Below are 20,879 nucleotides of genomic sequence, written 5' to 3' on the forward strand. Positions count from 1 at the left end.
GTACTTTATAGTTTTAGCTTTGGTTATCCCATTCTACAAATGTCTACCATCTTCAAAATGCTAAAGATAGGTTTAAAAGGACCCAGCAATTCCACTCCTTATATCCAAGAGAATGGAAAACATATGTCCACGTAAAAACTTGTACATGTTTACAGCAGCATTATTCATAATAGCCAAAAAGTGAAAAGAACCTAAATATTTGTCAGCCAATGAATGCATAAACAAATGTATATCTCCACACAATTGAACATTATTTGACCATAAAGAGGAATGAAGTACTGATACATGCTACATCATACATGAACTTTGAAAACATTATGCTAAAAGAAGGCAGACACAGAGGCCACACATTGTATGATTCCATTTATATGAAATGTCCATAATACGCAAATCCATAGAGGAGTAGATTAGTGTTTGGCAGGAGCTGAAGGGAAAGGAGGTGAGTAGTGATTGCTAATGGGTATAGAGTTAATTTGGGGGATGATGCAATGTTCTGAAATTACATAGTGGGGAGGGTCGTACAACTCTGTATATACACTAAAAATCAACTGTATATTTAAAAGGATCAATATTACGCGATTTCTATCTTAATGCTGTTATTTAAAACTAAAAAGTCATTAACGTGATTTCATATTTCTTACATGCTCAAGGTCAATTGATGCAACTTTCAAATGAGCATGAAAGAAAGGTCTATGTTACTTAGCTAAAGAGAATCAGAGAATCTTCATACTAAGTACTGCTGATATATATATATAATGGATTAGCTACTTTATCCTTATCTGGGAAAAATTACAAGTGTAGGTAGCTGCAATCTGGAAAGAATTACTAGAGGCTACAATTCTTTTAAAAAGAGAATTATTTGTTCTCAGCAATATGAAAATAAAAACTTGTAAGGAACTGCCCATGGATGACAAGTCTGACAGTTAATGTTAGACAAAGGTTTACACGGATATATATTTTTAAATTTACAGCACATGGAAACCCAGAACAAAAAATATTTATATTCTATATATTATATTCCATAGTTCAGTCTCCTCTCTAGTCTAGGTACTCTCCAAATGGCATTTTTATGGAAGGTGATGATTGCTCTCCCTTGAGAAACCATCAGTGTTCCTCCTGGTATGAGCTGGAGACAGTCACAGATAACAAAAGGCAGTCTCTGTCCATAGCAGCTTGCTCTCTGCACCAGGGCCAACGCTGCAAAACATAAGCTAGTGCACATGGAATTTCTTTTAAATCAAAAGAATCCAGTCTAGCCCTTCATTCTTTGCCACTTTAGGATTGTGCTTTTCAGTGCATGAAATGAGAATAGGCTGTTGCCTGCAACATGCTTCAGACCACAGTGATGCCATAGGGAATATGTCTGCATGATTGCTTAGAGCTTTAAAAGAGAAAGAGAACACCAAATTTCTTGCAAAATGGAAGAAGATAACGGTCAGTCTTCAAGATCTTTGGCTAAAGTTTCACAGATGAATTGTAAGGTACGCTGGTATAAAAAAGCATCTTTTTTCTTTGGCTTACAAATGTTCAAATGGTCAACATCCACAGGAATTAGATCTCCAATGCCTAAATCTGAAGAAAACAAAAATGTCAAAATCTAAGTAAAAACAGAGGCTTCCCCTGTCAATACTGAACGAGGACAGTTGGGTGGTTCCAAATGTGCTTTGGTGGTGCTAATGGGCTCTAAAAAGATAAAGGAACCAGAAGTGTGACCATTGCTAAACTACATGTGACTAATCACATGAGAATGGATTCTCAGGTATAATTTTATGCTTTTCATAAACTCTTTGTAGAATTTATGTGTTCTGGCCTACTTGCTAACAGTGAACAGAACCCGAGTAATATCATCCTCAAAACCTTTATATATTTGCATGTTATTACTAAATTATTCCACGGCTCTTTTAACCACCTCTTTTTCTAGAGTTTATGTTGTTATACTTCATAACAAGCTCCCTTATCCTGACAAGAATGGGAACGTCTCACATGGGATCCATCTTTCACTCTACCAGGGTAAGAGATTTAGTGCTTGAGAGATCTAGTAGAGTTTCTGATGTTTCAGCCTAACAAAGTCACCTAGCTGGAAGTGACAAGAGGTCCTAGTTCCAAAGTCCTTTTTGTAAGTTCTTCAACCCATGAACTCCTCACCCTATGGGGTATTACTTTGCGGTAAAGTCTCTTTAGGCTCAATACATAATGGACTTAGGACAAAACTTGTTATACAGGCTGAAGAACCATCTGCCAGACACTCCAGATCCACACTGTCCCTGAGAGCCCTCAGTATGGCCAAATACCACCAGATAGCACCCAGCCCTGTATCAGAGGTGATCCAGTTGACCAGGTGAGGGAAAAGCGGTTCAAGAAGGGAAATGTGTGGGTTATATACTACATACAGAGTAATATCGGAGGCTATAAAGAGAATTAAGATTTGGGCCCTACCCTCAAAGAGCCTGTGATACATTATAATACACCATAGTAACAGGTATTGGTTATTTCCAGTATTGTAAAAAAAAAAAACTGGTGTTTGAATATTCCCCATCTAAGATTCCAATGGAAAAAACTAAAAAAAGTACAATCCTCCATTTACTAAAGCTTCCACACTTTTAGCTGCATGTAGAAACCTTTAACAAATCAATCATCAGTCTGTTAAATGAAATGCTCCTTTCATTCTGACACAAGGGCTCTGTATTCTTACTTTCATGCGACAGAGCTCACTGGTTATGGCTAAGTTAGAAGTAGCCAATGAACCCTGGCCAGCTAGTCAGTTAAATGCAGGGATGGAGAGGAGTAATGCCAAGGTTGTATGTTGGCAGAGAAATTTTAATCTATAGCTGAAAAGTATCATAGAATCTAGATCTCCTTAAAACTATCTCCTTAGCTGAGAAGCTGAACATAAAAACGGGTTGCTTCTGATTAAATATAAGTACCACCAACTAGGCATCTCATAGGGAACAAATTTCGCAAGAGTGAATACCTGCTGATTCCACAGGTACCACATGCAGTTTAATCATGCTACCAATGTAAGTTGGCAGTGTTTCCACGAAATTCAGCACCTGGAAGTTTTTGTCTTTAGCAAACTCCAGAAAGTCATCCTGTAGTGTTTTAAGTGCAGGAGAATCTGTAAAATTACAGAAAACAAGACTGTGACAAATTGTTTACCCAATTCATAATAAAATGTACTAAAGAGAAAATTAGGGTCCTGATGAAAGTTCGTGGCTTATTTTCTCCTTCCCAAGAAGCCGTTAAGATGAGACTAAAGAGCTAAAGCCACCCCAGAACTGACAGAGGCCAGCAGGCAGAGGGAGAGATTCCACATGTTACCGGCTGACTGGAAGTATGTAGGGCAAGGTGGTATGTGGGACTGAGGGGTCCCTCAGTGTGCTGGCTGGCACCTTCACCCTAAAGTCCAACCTCCCATCAACAGAGCCTGTCTCTAATCACAGAGTGCCTGTCCCCCATCCTCAACTAGGAAAAGGCAACCAGGACAGACCATATCCTAGAAGATACCCTACAACCTAAAAGAGACAGACCTGGTGAACAAAAAGAAAAGAAAGGGGGGGGGGGAAACCTGGGCACAGAAGACACAGAACTCAGTGAAGAAACAGAAAAGAACTTTAAGAAAAACTTCAAATTAGTATCATTAAAATGATTTCAAAAGAATCAGAGAACAAGAAAGAGTTTGTGGAAAATAAAACAACTGCCAAAAATAAAGTTCAATAGAAGGTTTAGAAGATGAAGTGACTCTCCATAAAGCAGGAGAGCAAATCTGAACAAAAGACAAGTGATATATTAAGGCTCAGCCAGGGGCTCCAAAATGATCAATAGGTGTTCCAGAAAAAGAGAAAATGCTTATCAATCAAAGTAAAGATAGTACATTATAATTACTATCCTGAAAATCTTAAAACTTTGTTTACGTCTTAATAAGTTGACCTTCTGAACTCATGGAAAAAAGCAGTTCGTTGCTAATTTGGAATAATACTTAAAATTTTAAATATTTAAGATAGTATTAAAATTGTTATATTTGAGCAAATAATGGCTTAAGGGAAAGTATCAAAGAAAAATCAAGCCTAAACTAAAAATTTTCTATGACAGTCTAAACATGATTTGTATACAAATAACAAAATGGGATCACTTCTTGGCCTTTTGGCTAAGACCAAGTGCAAATAATAAAATGGGATAATATAGCCAAGTTAGACACTTTCTTCCTCCTTGTCCTGTATAACTAATATTGTAATACAATCCCAATTCCCTTCGTGACAGAAGGTAAATATTACCCTTGCTGAGTTCTTTGACTTCCAAGGAGGGAAAGAGAAGATAGCGAATATTAACAGAGTATTCAGCCAGATGGGATCCATGATGAGGGACGCTATAAAAAATTATTCCTCTGGTATTGTTTATAACAGTACTCATTTCTGGCTTCTTAGAGGCTTCCAACAGCATCTTTTTGACAAGAAGACCTAGTTGTACAAAGAAAAAGAATGCATGAGCTGTTTTTCTTCCTTCCATTATTCTAAAAAAAAAGTGGGGCGGGAGGGGGTGGTAGGGAACATATACACAAAAAGAGATGTTTCTTTTAAAAGTTTAAACAATTCTCTATAGTCCAACAGACAGGGCTTTAAAATATTAGCACTTGATAATGTAGAATACAGATGTCCCTTTAACAGCATGGTTTGAACGTACAGGTCCACTCATAATGGATTTCGTACAGTACTGTTAATATATCTTCTCATGATCTTATTTATTGTAAGAATACAGTACGGTATACATACACAAAACATATTTATTGACCGTTATCAGTAAGGCGTCTGGTCAACAGTACACTATCAGTAGCTAAGTTTTGGGGGAGTCAGAAGTTATATGCAGATTTTTGACTATGCAGGGGTTAGTGCCCCTAGTCCTCATGCTATTCCAGAGCCAACTGTATAGAACACAAGCCTACAAACAGGTAAGATTCTACAAACTCACCTGAAATGCAGATCTTCTATCACAGGATGCACTGTCCCACAGAAGGAGTGCCGGGCATTGCTATTTGGGGTGTCCATCAATGAAGTACATGTGCAGTACTAGTCTCCCCATCCTGCCCACAGTGACCCACTAACGGGCACACCATGAGGACAGTACTAATATTCAAAAGAGAGTCCCCTAAAGCTTGACCCCCAAGGAAAACAAACCTTCCGTAGGCAAATGCACCCAGGAAGGCACCATCTCTTCTGTCCTCCTACCCTGGGCTTGAAGCTGATGATGCAACACAAAGGTCACTTAGATGGTGACAGTAGACCTCTGCGGACACAAACGGCTACATCTTCCTTTCTCTCAGAAAAAGCCCCAACTCTGAGTCTGCAATCCTGAGCGTTTCATCAGATAAACGAGGTCAGAGGCTGCAACAAGGCCCATTGCAGGGCAGCTGGTGAAAACTCGCAGAGAAAAGGGGTGGGGAGTGGGCTGGGAGGGGCAGGGGATGTTGCTTAGCAAGCCTACACCAGGTCCCAGATGCCATCACACCTCCCCTTCAGCAGGCTTGGGGCTGGGGCTGTGGGCTCCGCAGTGGTCGGGGGTGCAGGGAAGCGGGGAGCACAAGGACCAGCCAGGAATGCTGAGGGATATTTATAGGTCAGGCTTATATAAGCCATAGACTGCTTCTGCTGTTTACTGATTCTCACTACATGAGATCATGATGTTGTCAAACTCCTGTTCCTTGTGGTCCCCTTGTAGAAAAACAAATAGCAGGGAAGGAGAGGAGAGTAATTTAAAAACTTAGCCACAGCCAAAAACGTTAATTTAGGGGGAAAGGGCCAGTGTTCAGTGAAACAGCTGGGGTAACAGCTCCAACAGCCTCACAGCGCTGGCTTCACAACGATGAAATGTACTTACCTCCCATGCTGTGTGACACCCAAATGACTGGCCTGTCCCCAACACCAGCAGCTCTGAGCTTCCTCAGAAGCTCGTCGCTCCTGAATGCAATGGACTTCCTGAACCAAAAGAAACCAGCAGGAATAACCTGGGGCTACTGCCTCCCCGCCACAAATTTTATTCTCCAATTTTTTAAGACAAGAACTTTTTTGGGCCAATATCATACACTACATTTTGGGGTCAGGAATACCCCTATTCTCTCTGCTTGATTTCTACAACTGCTCATTCCCCATTTCTTAGTCACACTGGCATAACTGGGAATATCTAGGCCCAGAACAGGCCACTCGTTTACTAAACAAGCAGGGTTTGAGCATCTAATATGCGTGTGGCAATTTTTACAAGTCAAGCTCGGGTCTTGCACCAACTGCTCCCACCACTTAGGATGTGTGTCCTTTCTCATTATGTGGCCTGAAAATAACACCATGTTGTCTCTTGTGAGTTCACCTATGTGGTCACCTGCCATTGCTGGTTAGTTCTACTTGTATTTATGCTGCAAACATTAAGCTTTCGTCATTTTGGTTATTTAGAAATACCAGAAAGCTATCAGAATCAGAAAATTCAAAGTAATTTTCAAACAAAAAGGGAACTTCAAAACTATGTAGTCTGGTAGTTTTAAACTGTTTATCTAGGGGTGCCTGGGTGGTGCAGTCGGTTGAGCGTCCGACTTCAGCTCAGGTCATGATCTCACGGTCCGTGAGTTCGAGGCCTGGGTCGGGCTCTGTGCTGACAGCTCAGAGCCTGGAGCCTGCTTCAGATTCTGTGTCCCCCTCTCTCTTTGCCCCTAACCCACTCATGCTCTCTCTCTGCCTCAAAAATAAATAAAAACATTAAAAAAAATTTTTTTTAAAGAAAAATAAACTATAGATATAGAATCCTTTCCTTGCAATAAAGGTTTGTCAGAGTTCCTCCAGGTGAAATGGGGAAGGACCCTTGAGCTCTTGCCCACTGGCCCTCAGAACACTTCTCTGGCTCCTAAGTGGGGGCCATTCACCAGTGCCAATCAGTTTGGTAACAGTGATTCCGACCAACTCTCTCAATTTGCAGACCAAGCCTCCCAGACAAGTTAGATGGCTTGTTGATCACACAGTGGGTCAAAGGTACAATCAGCTACAGTCTTGGTCCCGGAGCCAGAGGTCCAGGGCTCCTTCAGGTATATACAGTCAGCACATGTGACCTACAAGTGACACCGGGAGCCTACAGTGCTCAGCATCTTTTTCTTTGCTTCCTTTAGTCAATATACTTGTGAACACGAAAGGAAAAAGCTTCACGTTTACTTCTGGGAGTAAAGGAGACTTTGCTATAGAATCCACTGGTCCTTACCATGAGAATAGTTACAAATGAACCACTTTAGGAATCCAACATTGACGCTGTATCTAAGCCTTATACTATTTCATTGTTTATATATTACTAACTCCTTCTAGAAGGAAGAGAAAAAAGGCTAGGGTTTTCATAATAAAATTCTGTCTGTGGCATCAAAAGCTAAAGCCCCTCTCCCCACCCTAGAGGGTCCACTTGTAGCCTGGACCCTGGCCCTTCCTCCCAGCCCACAGCTTCCTTTGTTACCTTTCCATCGGGCACCTCGTTCTCCAGTCGCTCAGGCTGGTGTCATACTCCACAGATATAATTCGGAGAGCAGGACAGTCTCTTGCCAACCATGTCTATATAATTAAAAGGTACAAAAGAACATACATGAATTTCCACTGCTTCAGTTATTTCCTAGTAATTGACACCTGTAACTAAAGGTCACTGTAATACTGACGACTAATAAACATAGCATTAGAATAAAGTTTAAAGGTGACTAGAAAACCAGTTCCAATGTTTTATCTTTTTATGTCTCTGGTCACAAGGTGGCACCAATATTTATAAGCATAAGGCCAATGCAAGTGTCCAGAACATATTCTCAATTTTAATGCACTATAGCCAAAAGCAAGGAGTTCTTGGAATCCAGATCAAATTAGATTTTGGAGAGCACTTAATAGAAAGTTATGATCTCAGCACAGAGAATATGACGGTGGAAGATCTGACCTGGAACTCAGAGATACTAATTGAGTCACAGTTGTCTGTGGACCCAGGGTCTATCGTACTTCAGTGTTGCTAGAGACCAAGTGCAAACCATTCTTTGCGGGATAAGCCTCTGTGAAGGTGAGGAAGCCATGGTGGGACAAAGCCCAAGAAACTGCACGTGTGCAACAACCGTGTTCACTGAACTTTAGGTATATTCCACTGGACGCATTCATCTCAGAGTTAAGGCTCTCAGAAGAAATGTCATCAAGGAAATCCAAAGTAGAATTATTTCTTCAAAGTATTTCTGTTTTTATAATTATTAAAGTCACAGAACTAGCTAACTATTATGAATATGTTATGGGTTATATTTTTAATAGGAGTGAACAAATACTGGCCCTCACCCATTTTTTAACTTAGTGAAATACTCCTTGAGAGTTATAGCCCACACCCTGATCAGAAATTACACAACAGAAGGCAGGGTGACAAGCCGAGCTGTTCAGGAATATACTACAAATGTCCCCAAGGAACAGAAAATCTGCATGGAAGAAAAATCCCAGTAGAAAGAGAAAAATAAGCAAATTACAATGAGGCCCTGACAGCTGGAGACACCAATGTGTCATGAAGAAGGTGGCCTAACCAAAGTCAGCACTTCCTTACCTTAGGCCAACATGTTGTATATCTGGCATCGTCCTCTAAAATCTTTTCAGTTAAAAGCTGCTCATTGTCCTGCTGGCGCCATGTTTTGAATGCTGCTCCCATAAGGCCATGAATAAAAAGGACATCTGCTTTAATGGGCTGACTGAGGGGGAGAGAGTTTTAAAAAGAAGAATAAACGCATTACTGCTTGGGAAAGAATCTACACAGCACTCTGTGGATGGTGCTTAGCAAGCTTATATGACAGCAGATAAAACCACGAAGGCAGGCCGTGTAAGCACAGGTGCGCTGAGGATCCCTGTAAGGAGTCTGGGCACAGAGACACGGAGCGTGCTTGCTACTCTATAAAAGTGGACACAGATCCAGCCAGTAGACCAACCAAAGTCAACTGGAATAAGTTTGGTGACCAATGAAGCAACATATGTCATAGACTGCCCTCCAAAGAATTTCATGAGAATACTCCACAAATCAGTAAAAGTATTTAAGAAATTAAGTTAGTGTAGTTTCAAATTGAGTATGCATGAGAGATTTTTTAAAACTTATCAAGGGAAATGTTTAGCAGAAATGAGATTTTAAGGTAATTTATTGTCTTTAGATAGGACATTTTTAAAAACTGGACATAGCGTATTACTTGTAAGTTATTTATAGTACCCACACAATTATGCAATACATATAAAATACATTTCCATATTATTTGTTTATAAATTGGAATTATCCAGGCAATCCATTTTTCAATTAAATGTTTTTGCTATTTTCTGAGGTATTATTTTTTTTTTTAATGTTTATTTATTTCAGAGAGAGAGAGAGAGAGTGTGAGCAGGGTAGGGGCAGAGAGAGAGGGAGAACACAGAATCCAAAGCAGGCTCCAGGCTCTGAGCTGTCTGCACAGAGCCTGACACAGGGCTCAAACCCACAAACCAGGAGATCATGACCTGAGCCGAAATCAGATGCTTAACTGACTGAGCTACTCAGGCACTCCTCTGAGGTATTATTTTAAAGTGCCTGACAAGGGGCACCTGGATGGCTCAACTGGTTAAGGGTCTGACTGTTGATTTCAGCTCAGGTCATGATCTCAGGGTTCTGTGAGATCGAGTCCTGCGAAAGGGCTCTGCGCTGACAGCAGGGAGCCTGCTTGGGATTCTCTCTCCCCCTCTCTCAAAATAAATGAATAAAAACTTTAAAAAAAAATTCTAAATAAATAAATACATAAAGTGCCTGACAAAAATCCCAGAAATATGTAAGTTTTTCATCGTGGTCCTTTCTATATTTACGATCTCAGCAATGATACAACTGGAAATGGTGACCAGATATAACCTTGAGGAGTAGGAGTCAAATTTATTACAACTTCTTCCTTCTAGTGCATGATTTTATAACTTGCATAAACTTTCTGCAGTCCTTTTGAGTTCTAGAACCAGACTAATAGGATTGCCTGCATATAGAGTGTCCTATCTCCTTCCATGCAAATCAACCTCTACAATCCTAATCAGCTATTAACTCAGATCTTCAAGAACCCAGCAGTGAAACAAACAACCCACATTACAAAACTCAAGCGGGCCACACTCCAAGAGGTGAACACTATCTTACTGAAGGTCGGCCCTTGGTGTAAAATCACGCTGGTAATTTAGCCAGTTCCATACTTTCATGACAGCCTGCAATTCTTCTGAGGTTATTATGGACAAGTGGAGTCAGTATATAAGGTTATCAGGATTATCTGTAAGGCATTTAACATCTAAATTACGCAGAAATAAAATAAAAAGATAAGCCCTCTAGGCTTTACCTCCCCACAGGAGACAAAGCGACACCATTTGCTTTCTTACCTTGTGCGATACTGGGGGTGTAGTACGTACACACCGTCCTGGTATTTTTCTCGCATGGTCTCTCGGTCTAGATTAGCCAGGGTTCTGGCGGCATGTGAGGCCTCCATTATGCGGGGAGACTTCATTGCTTCTGCCAGTATAGAAACCCAACCTGGTGAGAAGAACAAGCTCCTAAATGCCGACGCTACTCCATCTCAGACTATGAGCGGTTTCTGGCTGAAAATAACAGGAGAAAGGCAGACTCCAGCGTCTGTCTCACAGAAAAGAGTGACTACTCCAACTCCATTCTGCCCTAAGGTCCTCTGGGTCCCGCAGCACGTCATGTCCCAAGCCAGGTACCCTCTCCTCTATAGGAGGTCTCAAAGAAGGTAGGGGTTTAAGAGCCATTTTCTTTATTTAGAAAATCTAACAAAAGTTGCAATTACTAAGAAAATAGGGTATTTTGCTTTCAGCAAGAATTATTAAACTCAGTAATTTTAATACTAGTTATTTCATCCCGATTGTCAGTCACATTAGCAGTGTTTAACGCACATAAGAAATGATTTCTTTATAATGAGCTTGCTTAGAAATAACAAGTATTGGCAATGATGTGGAAAAAAAGGAACCTTGGTGGGAATGTGAGCTGGTATAGCCAATGTGGACAACAGTACGAAGGTTCATCAAAAAATTAAAAATAGAATTACCATAGGATCTAGTAATTCCTCTACTGGGTATTTACCCAAATGAAACAAAAACACTAATTCAAAAAGACATAGGTCCCCCTATGTATACTGAATTATTTATAACATGGAAGAGCAAGATATGGAAACAACTCAAGTGTCCATCCACAGATAAGTGGATAAAGAAGATGTGGTATATATGCAGAATATTGCCCAGCCTTAAAAAAAAAAAAAAAAAAAAAAGGAATCTTGCCATTTGCAATGACATGGCTGCAGTTAGAGGGTATCCTAATTGAAATAAGTCAGAGACAAATACTATATGATTTCACTCATATGTGAAATTTAAGAAACGAAAACAGAAAAAAGAGACAAACTAAAAAAAAAGACTTAGCTATAGAGAACAAACTGATGGTTGCCAGAGGGGAGGGTGTGGGGAGATGGGAGAAACAGGTGAAGGGGATAAAGAGGACACTTATCATAAGCACTGAGTAACGTACAATGGGTGAATCATATTGTACACCTGAAACTAATATAACACTGTACATTAGGTTTCAATTTAAAAAAAGAATATTAAAAAGGTAATAGTGCTTGATATATGAAAGTCTGTAAAACATGGGGTTCAGGAAGGAAACGTTTTTTTCTCAGCTCAGAGATTCACAGTATTTGGCAGCTATTTGACTTCTCAATGACCTTTTTTTTTTGTTAACTCTACCCCCGACATAGGGCTCAAACTCAAGACCCAGAGATCAAGAGTTGGCTCCAGCAACTGGGCCAGCCAGGTGCCCCTAATATGTACATGCTATAAACTTTATAATGCACTTTTTTTCTTCAACAACATAGGATTATACTACAATATGGCTACAGTATGGGTTGTTTTTTAAGTTTATTTATTTAGGTAATCTCTATACCCAACGTGGGGCTTAAACTCACAACCTGGAGATCAAGAGTTACATGCTGTACTGACCGAACCAGCCAGGTGCCCCCAAAACATTATTTTTTAAAGAGACACAAAGCCATACTATGTGCAATATGACTTCATTTATTTTTCATGTTGTTGGTACTTAAAACATGACACTTTTTGCACATAAATATGTATGGAAGTGCATGTAAACACACGCCCACGCATGCACACACACACACCTATAAAGGCACCTAGTTTGGTGCCTAGTCATCACCTCATAGGAGGGAGTTGGGTTGGGGAGGGCTCCGTAAAAAGGTGGGTTTAACTTTTTTGCTCTATGTTCTCTGAAGTTATTTACCAGGAGAATCTATTCACATGTTATTTATATAACTTAAAATAATACAACATGGACCTTGAGGGCAGAGAGATTTGGGCTTAAAATTTCTGTCCCCTACCGTTGCTGTGGAACCTCAGTCAAGTTACTTGGGCTGGAAGAAGGTTTTAATAAATAAATCCAAATAAAAACTGCACATATCAAGCCCAGCAGGCACTCAGCTGTCCCCATGTCCTCCTCCCACGCTCCGTGGCAAAAGTGTTAAGGATCAGTGTGATGATAGGAGGCCAGTATTTAATAACCCAAAAGAAGTCTCAGACCGAATCATCATTTTTTAACAATATTCAAATTTGTAACATTAAAAAAAAAAGTCCCTTCAAAATGTTCTAAAGAATGCTTTATAATAACAATATAAGAATGTTTTGAAATTCTACCTATAGAGATACACAGGTTTATTACTGGTATACATTCAAAAAGATGGCTTTATTTTTAATGGAGTCCCAAGAAAGGAAACGCAACAGAAAGCAAGGTGCAAGCCATTTCTATGGCTTTTTTTAGTTGACAAAGTATTTTCACAATGCCTGAGATGCTTCACCTTTTATAAAACATCAAATGCCCCTTGGAAAACTTGTGTCTTTAAGATTCAATTCTTCTAAATTCTGTGACATCTGAATACATGTTCGATATAAAAGCAATTGTTTAAAAATAGCACTTAATAACGGGAAATCAACATGGCGGAAAAGTAGGGGGACCCAAAGTTCCCTCGTCCCTCAAACACAGCAGTGTTGAGACCAAAGGACTTTGAATTCCAAGAGTCTGGGCTGCAGAGTGACAGATTCCATCTCCAGGGGCCCACGGGGACAACGTGGCAGGCCACAGGTGCATGATAGCGAACTGAGAGAGATGACAAAACAGGCAGGTAGGCACGGATGGGAGGGATCCCCTTCTGCAGAAGAGAGTCTGGGGAAGTGTAGGACTGTATCCGGACAAGAGAAAAACCACAGACCAGGATGGACAAAGATCCAATCTCTAACTGCGGGGCTTTCTCAGGACTGGGGCCAGCTGCCCTGTTTGCACAACTGGGGAGAAGGAGAGCCAGCCCCTGGCTCGGTACCTAGTTCGGAGGCACAGTCCACAGTGGGAGAAAGCAATCCCCTCCCTGGAGTGCTGTGGGAAGAAGGTATATAAATAACCATTTAAAGGACAAAGACTGCCTGTGCCCGCCAGTCAGAGGCCATATATTGGACAGATCATCTAGGCAGAAAATCAATAAAGAAATAATGGTACTGAATGATACACTGGACCAGATGGACTTAACAGATATATTCAAAACTTTTCATTCTAAAGCAAAAGAATACACATTCTGCTCGAGGGCACATGGAACATTCTCCAAGATAGATCACATACTGGGTCAAAACACAACCCTCAATAAATGTAAAGGAATTGAGATCATACCATGCACATTTTCAGATCACAGTGCTATGAAACTTGAAATCAACTAAAGGAAAAAGTTTGGAAAACCTGCAAATGCATGGAGGTTAAAGAACACCCTACTAAAGAATGAATGGGTCAACCAGGCAATTAAAGAAGAAATTAAAAAATATAGGGAAACAAATGAAAATGAAAACATGACAGCCCAAACCCTTTGGGATGCAGCAAAGGCAGTCCTAAGAGGAAAATACATTGCAATCCAATCCTATCTCAAGAAACAAGAAAAATCCCAAATACAAAATCTAATAGCACAACTAAAGGAACTAGAAGCAGAACAGCAAAGAAACCCCAAGACCAGAAGAAGAGAAATAATAAAGATAAGAGCAGAAATAAAGATAAGAGCAGAAAATAAATAGAATCCAAAAAACAGTAGAACAGATCAATGAAACTAAGAGCTGGTTTTTGGAAAAAAATAAACAAAATTGATAAACCCCTAGCCAGACGTCTCAAAAAGAAAAGAGAGAGGACCCAAATAGATAAAATCACGAATAGAAATGGACTTATCAGAACCAATCCCCCAGAAATACAATTATCAGAGAATACTATGAAAAATTATATGCCAGCAAACTGGACAACCTGGAAGAAATAGACAAATTCCTAGACACCCATACACTACCAAAACTCAAATGGGAAGAAATAGAAAATTTGAACAGACCCAGACCCATAAGTAGTGAAGAAATTGAATCAATCAGTTATCAAAAATCTTCTAACAAATAAGAGTCGTGGGCCAGATGGCTTCCCAGGGGAATTCTGCCAGACATTTAAAGCAGAGTTAATACCTATCCTTCTCAAGCTGTTCCAAAAAATAGAAATGGAAGGAAAACTTCCAGACTCATTCTATGAAGCCAGCATTACTTTTATTCCCAAACCAGACAGAGACCCCACAAAAAAGGAGAATTACAGGCCAATATCCCTGATGAACACAGATGCAAAAATTCTCAACAAGATACTAGCAAATTGAATTCAATAGCACATAAAAAGAATTATTCACCACGATCAAGTGGGATTCATTCCCAGGCTGCGGGGCTGATTCAATGCTCGCAAATCAATGTGATACGTCACATTAATAAAAGGAAGGATAAGGACCATATGATCCTGTCAATCGATGCAGAAAAAGCATTTGACAAAATACAGCATCCTTTCTTAATAAAAACCCTCAAGAATGTCAGGATAGAAGGAACATACCTAAACATCATAAAAACCATATATTAAAAGCCCACAGCTAATATCATCCTCAGTAGGAAAAAACTGAGAGCTTTCCTCCTGAAATGAGGAACACAACAGGGATGTCCACTCTCACCACTGTTGTTTAACATAGTGTTGGAAATCCTAGCATCAGCAATCAGACAACAAAATGAAATCAAAGGCATCAAAATTGGCAAAGAAAAAGTCAAACTTTCACTTTTTGCAGACGACATGATACTCTACATGGAAAACCCGAAAGACTCCACCGAAAGGCTGCTAGAACTGATACCATGAATTCAGCAAAGTCGCAGGGTACAAAATCAATATACATTAATCAGTTGCATTTCTATACACCAATAAAGAAGCAACAGAAAGAGATATCAAGAAATTGATCCCATTTACAATTGCACCAAAAACCATAAAATACCTAGAAATGAACCTAACCAAAGATGTAAAAGATCTGTATGCCGAAAACTATAGAAAACTTATGATGGAAATTGAAGACGAGACAAAGAAATGGAAAAACATTCCATGCGCATGGATTGGAAGAATACTGTTAAAATGTCAATACTACCCAAAGCAATCTACACATTCAATGCATTCCCAATCAAAATTGCACTGACATTCTTCTCAAAGCTAGAACAAACAATCCTAAAATTTGTATGGAACCACAAAAGACCCCGAATAGCCAAAGTAATATTGAAAAAGAAAACCAAAGCGGGAGGCACCATAATCCCAGACTTTAGCCTCTACTACAAAGCTGTAATCATGAAGGCAGTATAGTATTGGCACAAAAACAGACACATCGACAAATGAGATAGAATAGAGAACCCAGAATTGGACCCACAAATGTATGTCCATCTTTTTTTTTTTTTAATGTTTATTTATTTTTGAGAGAGAGAGACAGAGCATGAGCAGGGGAGGAGCAGAGAGAGAGGGAGACACAGAATCTGAAACAGGTTCCAGGCTCTGAGCTGTCAGCACAGAGCGCAACGCGGGGCTCAAACTCACACACCGTGAGATCATGACCTGAGCCAAAGCCAGACGCTCAACTGACTGAGCCACCCAGGTGCCCCATGTCCAACTAATCTTTGACAAAGCAGGAAAGACTATCCAATGGAAAAAAGTCTCTTTAACAAATGGTGCTGGGAGAACTGGACACCAAAACACAGAAGAATGAAACGGGACCACTTTCTTACACCATTCACAAAAATAAACTCAAAATGGATGAAAGACCTGAATGTGAGACAGGAAACCATCAAAACCCTAGAGGAGAAAGCAGGAAAAAAATATCTCTGAGCTCAGCCACAGCAATTTCTTGCTTGACACATCTCCAAAAGCAAGGGAATTAAAAGAAAAAATGAACTATTGGGACCTCATCAAGATAAAAAGCTTCTGTACTGCAAAGGAAACAATCAACAAAACTAAAACGCAACCAACGAAATGGGAAAAGATATTTGTAAATGACATATTGGATAAAGGGTTAGTATCCAAAATCTAGAAAGAATTTACCAAACTCAACACCCAAAAAACAAATAATCCAGTGAAGAAATGGGCAGAAGACATGACTAGACACTTTTCCAAAGAAGACATCCAGATGGCCAACAGACACATGAAAAGATGCTTGACGTCACTCCTCATCGAGGAAATACAAATCAAAACCACACTGAGATAGCCCCTCACACTGGTCAGAGTGGCTAAAATTAAAAACTCAGGAAACAACAGATGCTGGCAAGGATGTGGAAAAACGGGAACCCTCTTGCACCATTGGTGGGAATGCAAACTGGTACAGCTGCTCTGGAAAACAGTGTGGAGGTTCCTCAAAAAGTTAAAAATAGACCTACCCTATGACCCAGCAGTAGCACTGCTAGGAATTCACCCAAGGGATACAGGAGTTCTGATGCATAGGGGCACATGTACCCCAATGTTTATAGCAGTACTTTCAACAATAGCCAAACTATGGAAAGAGCCTAAATGTCTATCAACTGATGAATCAATAAAGAAGATGTGGTTGATATATACAATGGAATAATACTTGGCAATGAGAATGAAATGCTGCCATTTGCAGCAACATGGATGGAACTGGAGGGTATTATGCTAAGTCAGTCAGAGAAAGATAGATATCATATGTTTTCACTCATATGTGGATCTTGAGAAACTTAACAGAAGACCGTGGGGGAGGGGAAGGGGAAAAAATAGTTACAGAGAGGGAGGGAGGCAAACCATAGGAGACTCTTAAACAACTGAGGGTTGATGGGGGGGGGGGGGGAGGGAAAATGGGTGATGGGCATTGAGGAGGGCACTTGTTGGGATGAGCACTGGGTGTTGTGGAAAGCGATGAACCACGGGAATCTACCCCAAAAACCAAGAGCACACTTTACACACTGTATGTTAGCCAATTTGATAAATAATAAATTTGACAAATTATATTTAAAAAATAGCACTTAATAATCAAATTCCCACTCTAGCACTCCCATCATTTCCCAGTTCCATGTATATCCTCAGAAGTAACCACGGTTAAAAGTTTGGTGGACACCCTTCCAAACCTTTTTAAAAAATTCAGTCGCATACCTATCATTTATACACATACACTGTGGCTCTACATGCATTTTTTTTTCCTAAATGGAATCTTACTATTCCTACTGTTCCATGACTTGATCGTGTACTTCAGCAATGTGTCTTGGAATGCTCTCCATATACATCAGCTTTACTCTTTTTAACTATAGCATTTAACATGGATGGAATATACCACTGTTTATTTAACCATTATTCCTACTGGCAGACATTTGGGTTGTTTCCATTTTTTCCATACTGCAAACAACTGTCTGATAAACATTTTTATATACAAATCTTCAATAACACTCATGAGTATTTAGGTAGGAGAGTCCTTGTAGTATTATTACTATTTCAAATGGTATATACATTCTTTTAATAGGTACTACTAAGTACCCATCAAAAAACTGAATCAATTTACATCCCCACCAACAACCAGAGGAGCAGTTTTCACACACCTTCACCAGCAGTGGATATTATCAACATCTTTTTAACTTTTGTAAATCTGGATGGTAAAAAGCTACAGATCTGTGGGGTACCTGGGTGGTGCAGCTGGTTAAGTGTCCAACTCTTGATTTCAACCCAGGTCATGATCTCACAGTTTGTGGGACTGAATCCCACATCGGGCTCTGTGTCGACAGTGTGGAGCCTGCTTGGGATTCTCTCTCTCCCTTTCTCTCCCTGCCTATTCACCATCGCAGGCACTCTCTTTCTCTCTCTGAAATAAACTTAAAAAGAAGTTACAGACCTGATACTATTAAGATTTACAGGGGCGCCTGGGTGGCTCAGTCGATTGAGCAACTGACTTCGGCTCAGGTCATGATCTCACGGTTTGTGAGTTCGAGCCCCGCGTCGGGCTCTGTGCTGACGGCTCAGAGCCTGGAGCCTGCTTCTGACTCTGTGTGTCCCTCTTCTCTCTGCCCACTCATGCTCTGTCTCTGTCTCAGAAATAAACAACAAAAAAAAAGATTTACACACACGTGTGCTCGTGCACACACATACACACACGAACAGGTAGAGCTACAGGTACCTCAAGAAAAAATAAAACAGGGCAGGGCAGCAGAATTCAAACTGAAATATTCAGAAATAATGGGAGCTGAGCAAAGAGAAGTACAGATAATTCTTTGAAAGGTTTAGACATAAAATGGAAGAGTAGAAGAGAGGCTGAAAAACCAGGGGGATGTGGTACTGAGACTAGTTTGTCACATTGCCCCCTAATGTGTGTTGATTGGAAGGGTCCTGTTGAGAGGGAGCTGCTGACCACACAGACGAGAAAGGCCAGCAATTCCTGAGACAGTGAGAGGAGCCAGGAGCCAGGCACAGTTAGAGGTCTCCCAAGAGATGTCCCTTCTCCTATTTTCAAGAGCAGAAAAGGAAAAGGCGGGTTTGGTTTTGGTAGTGGGAAACTGAGGGAAAATTCCTTTCAGGGTTTCAGCAGTCTCACTGAAGTAGGAGAGGTCCTCTGCCAAGAGGGATAGAGCATATGAACGGGCTGAGGAAGGTGGAGGGGGCTTAAATGGGTATTGCTAAGCATATTCAGGCCTGCTGAGCGATACTGAAGATGACGACCCATCTGCCATGAGTCTATGCTCAGCCACAGAAGGAGCGGACAGTGGGCTTTATCTAGTGCTGGGTCTTGAGCAAGGGTGTGCTGAAAGAGGGGGAGGGGAGTTCCGGGGCATTGAAGAGTGTGTTACGGAAACGACGGACCACGGAGCATGGATATGCTGGCTCAGGAGTGAGGCGAAGAAGAAAGAGGACTGATGGGCTGGGAGAAAATAAAGGGGCCAGGGAGACAGACTCCTGGAGAGAAGAAAAACAGTCCCTGTGGCAGCAGGTGCAAACACAGGCTTGAACGAGGGGAAGTAGTGCTCAGAAGTGAGTCACTGGCTTGTTAAGTGCAGCGGTTTCAGGCAATGACAAGGACAAGGTGCGGCACAGGAACAGGGTGCTAGACAATCAGGAGCAGAGAAGGAAGTCGACAGAGATGAGAAGGGCAAGGGACTGAGAGACCAAGGCGTTTAGTGGACTGTCCGGTACAAGTTGACATCACCAGAGAGGACTGAGGACTTGGGGTAGAGCCAAGTGTCAGTTATGGGAAGAGTGTGGGTTTGTTTTTTTAATAAAATACTGATTTGATCAAGGCTCTATACCACTAAAGAAACTGAAGATAAGTCAATGGAAATTATCCAAAGTAAGACACAGAGAAGAAAAAAAAATATCTGAAAAGAAATCAACAGATTCCCAATGACCTGTGGAACAGAATCAAGAGGTCTCATATATATATACTGAGGCCCCAAAAGGAGAATAGACCAAAAAGGGACAGAAAATATATATATATATTTTAAGATGCACTGGTTGGAAATTTTCCAAATCTGATCAAAAACATCAACCCACAGATTCAGTCAGCTCAGTGGAAGCATAAATATAAAAAAAGAACCAAGCACTTCAGAGTCAAACTGCTAAAAACCAAACATAAAAACTTCAAAGAAGCCAGAGAAAAAACGACAAGTTACATACAGGAGAATGAAAATGGGAATGAGAGACTTCTCATCAGACAGTGGTAGTTAGGAGAGAATGGAATGACATTTTTCAAGTGCTGACAGAAAAAATAACATACTGCCAATGAATAATTCTTTATCCATGGAAAATCTCTTTCCTGGGATAATAAAATAGAGGCGAAGTAAAAGACTTTCAGAAAATGAAAGGTGAGAGAATCTGTCCAGCACACCCCGGTCCTTAGGCTGTAGGGAAATTGCATCAGATGTAAATGTAGGAAAAGAAGGAAGAGAGCGGACCACTATAAATGTGTAAGTAAACAACAATCACTTTCCTTTTTTCTTATAGCCTTTGACTCTTAAAAAATAACAACAATGTATCACAAAGTCTATAACATAATGGAGGAGTAAAATATATTAAGACAATACCAGAAAGGATGGCAAGAGGTGGGAAGTGAACTATACTGTTGTAAGAATCTCACACTACAGGGGAGCCTGGGTGGCGCAGTCGGTTAAGCGTCCGACTTCAGCCAGGTCACGATCTCGCGGTCCGTGGGTTCGAGCCCCGCGTCGGGCTCTGGGCTGATGGCTCAGAGCCTGGAGCCTGTTTCCGATTCCGTGTCTCCCTCTCTCTCTGCCCCTCCCCCGTTCATGCTCTGTCTCTCTCTGTCCCAAAAATAAATAAACGTTGAAGAATCTCACACTACAGATAAAGTGGTATCATATTAATTCAAGATAGACTGTGATAAGGATACCAACAAGTAAAAAAACACACAAATAATAATATATAAAAAGCAGAAACAGGAGAAAGAACAGAATGTAAAAGATATTCAAGTAACCCAAAAAAGTCAGTAAACAAGAAAAAAAGGAAACAAT

General features: G+C 40.5%; 1 protein-coding gene across 1 annotated transcript in view; it reads right to left on the bottom strand.

Moving 5' to 3' along the window:
* Positions 1 to 348: 348 nt before the first annotated feature.
* The window catches only part of SERAC1 (serine active site containing 1), a 66,630-nt gene continuing 46,099 nt past the window's right edge, over positions 349 to 20,879 (bottom strand). Inside the window, exons 11-17 of the mRNA XM_043593119.1 lie at positions 10,383 to 10,533; positions 8,569 to 8,710; positions 7,471 to 7,565; positions 5,869 to 5,966; positions 4,272 to 4,454; positions 2,972 to 3,115; positions 349 to 1,572 (exon numbers count right to left, since the gene is read on the bottom strand). Coding sequence (XP_043449054.1) covers positions 1,436 to 1,572; positions 2,972 to 3,115; positions 4,272 to 4,454; positions 5,869 to 5,966; positions 7,471 to 7,565; positions 8,569 to 8,710; positions 10,383 to 10,533 — 950 coding nt within the window. The 3' untranslated portion in view covers positions 349 to 1,435. The remainder of the gene's footprint in view (positions 1,573 to 2,971; positions 3,116 to 4,271; positions 4,455 to 5,868; positions 5,967 to 7,470; positions 7,566 to 8,568; positions 8,711 to 10,382; positions 10,534 to 20,879) is intronic.

Source organism: Prionailurus bengalensis, chromosome B2 (assembly GCF_016509475.1).
Source record: "Prionailurus bengalensis isolate Pbe53 chromosome B2, Fcat_Pben_1.1_paternal_pri, whole genome shotgun sequence".
NCBI classification, from domain to species: domain Eukaryota; kingdom Metazoa; phylum Chordata; class Mammalia; order Carnivora; family Felidae; genus Prionailurus; species Prionailurus bengalensis.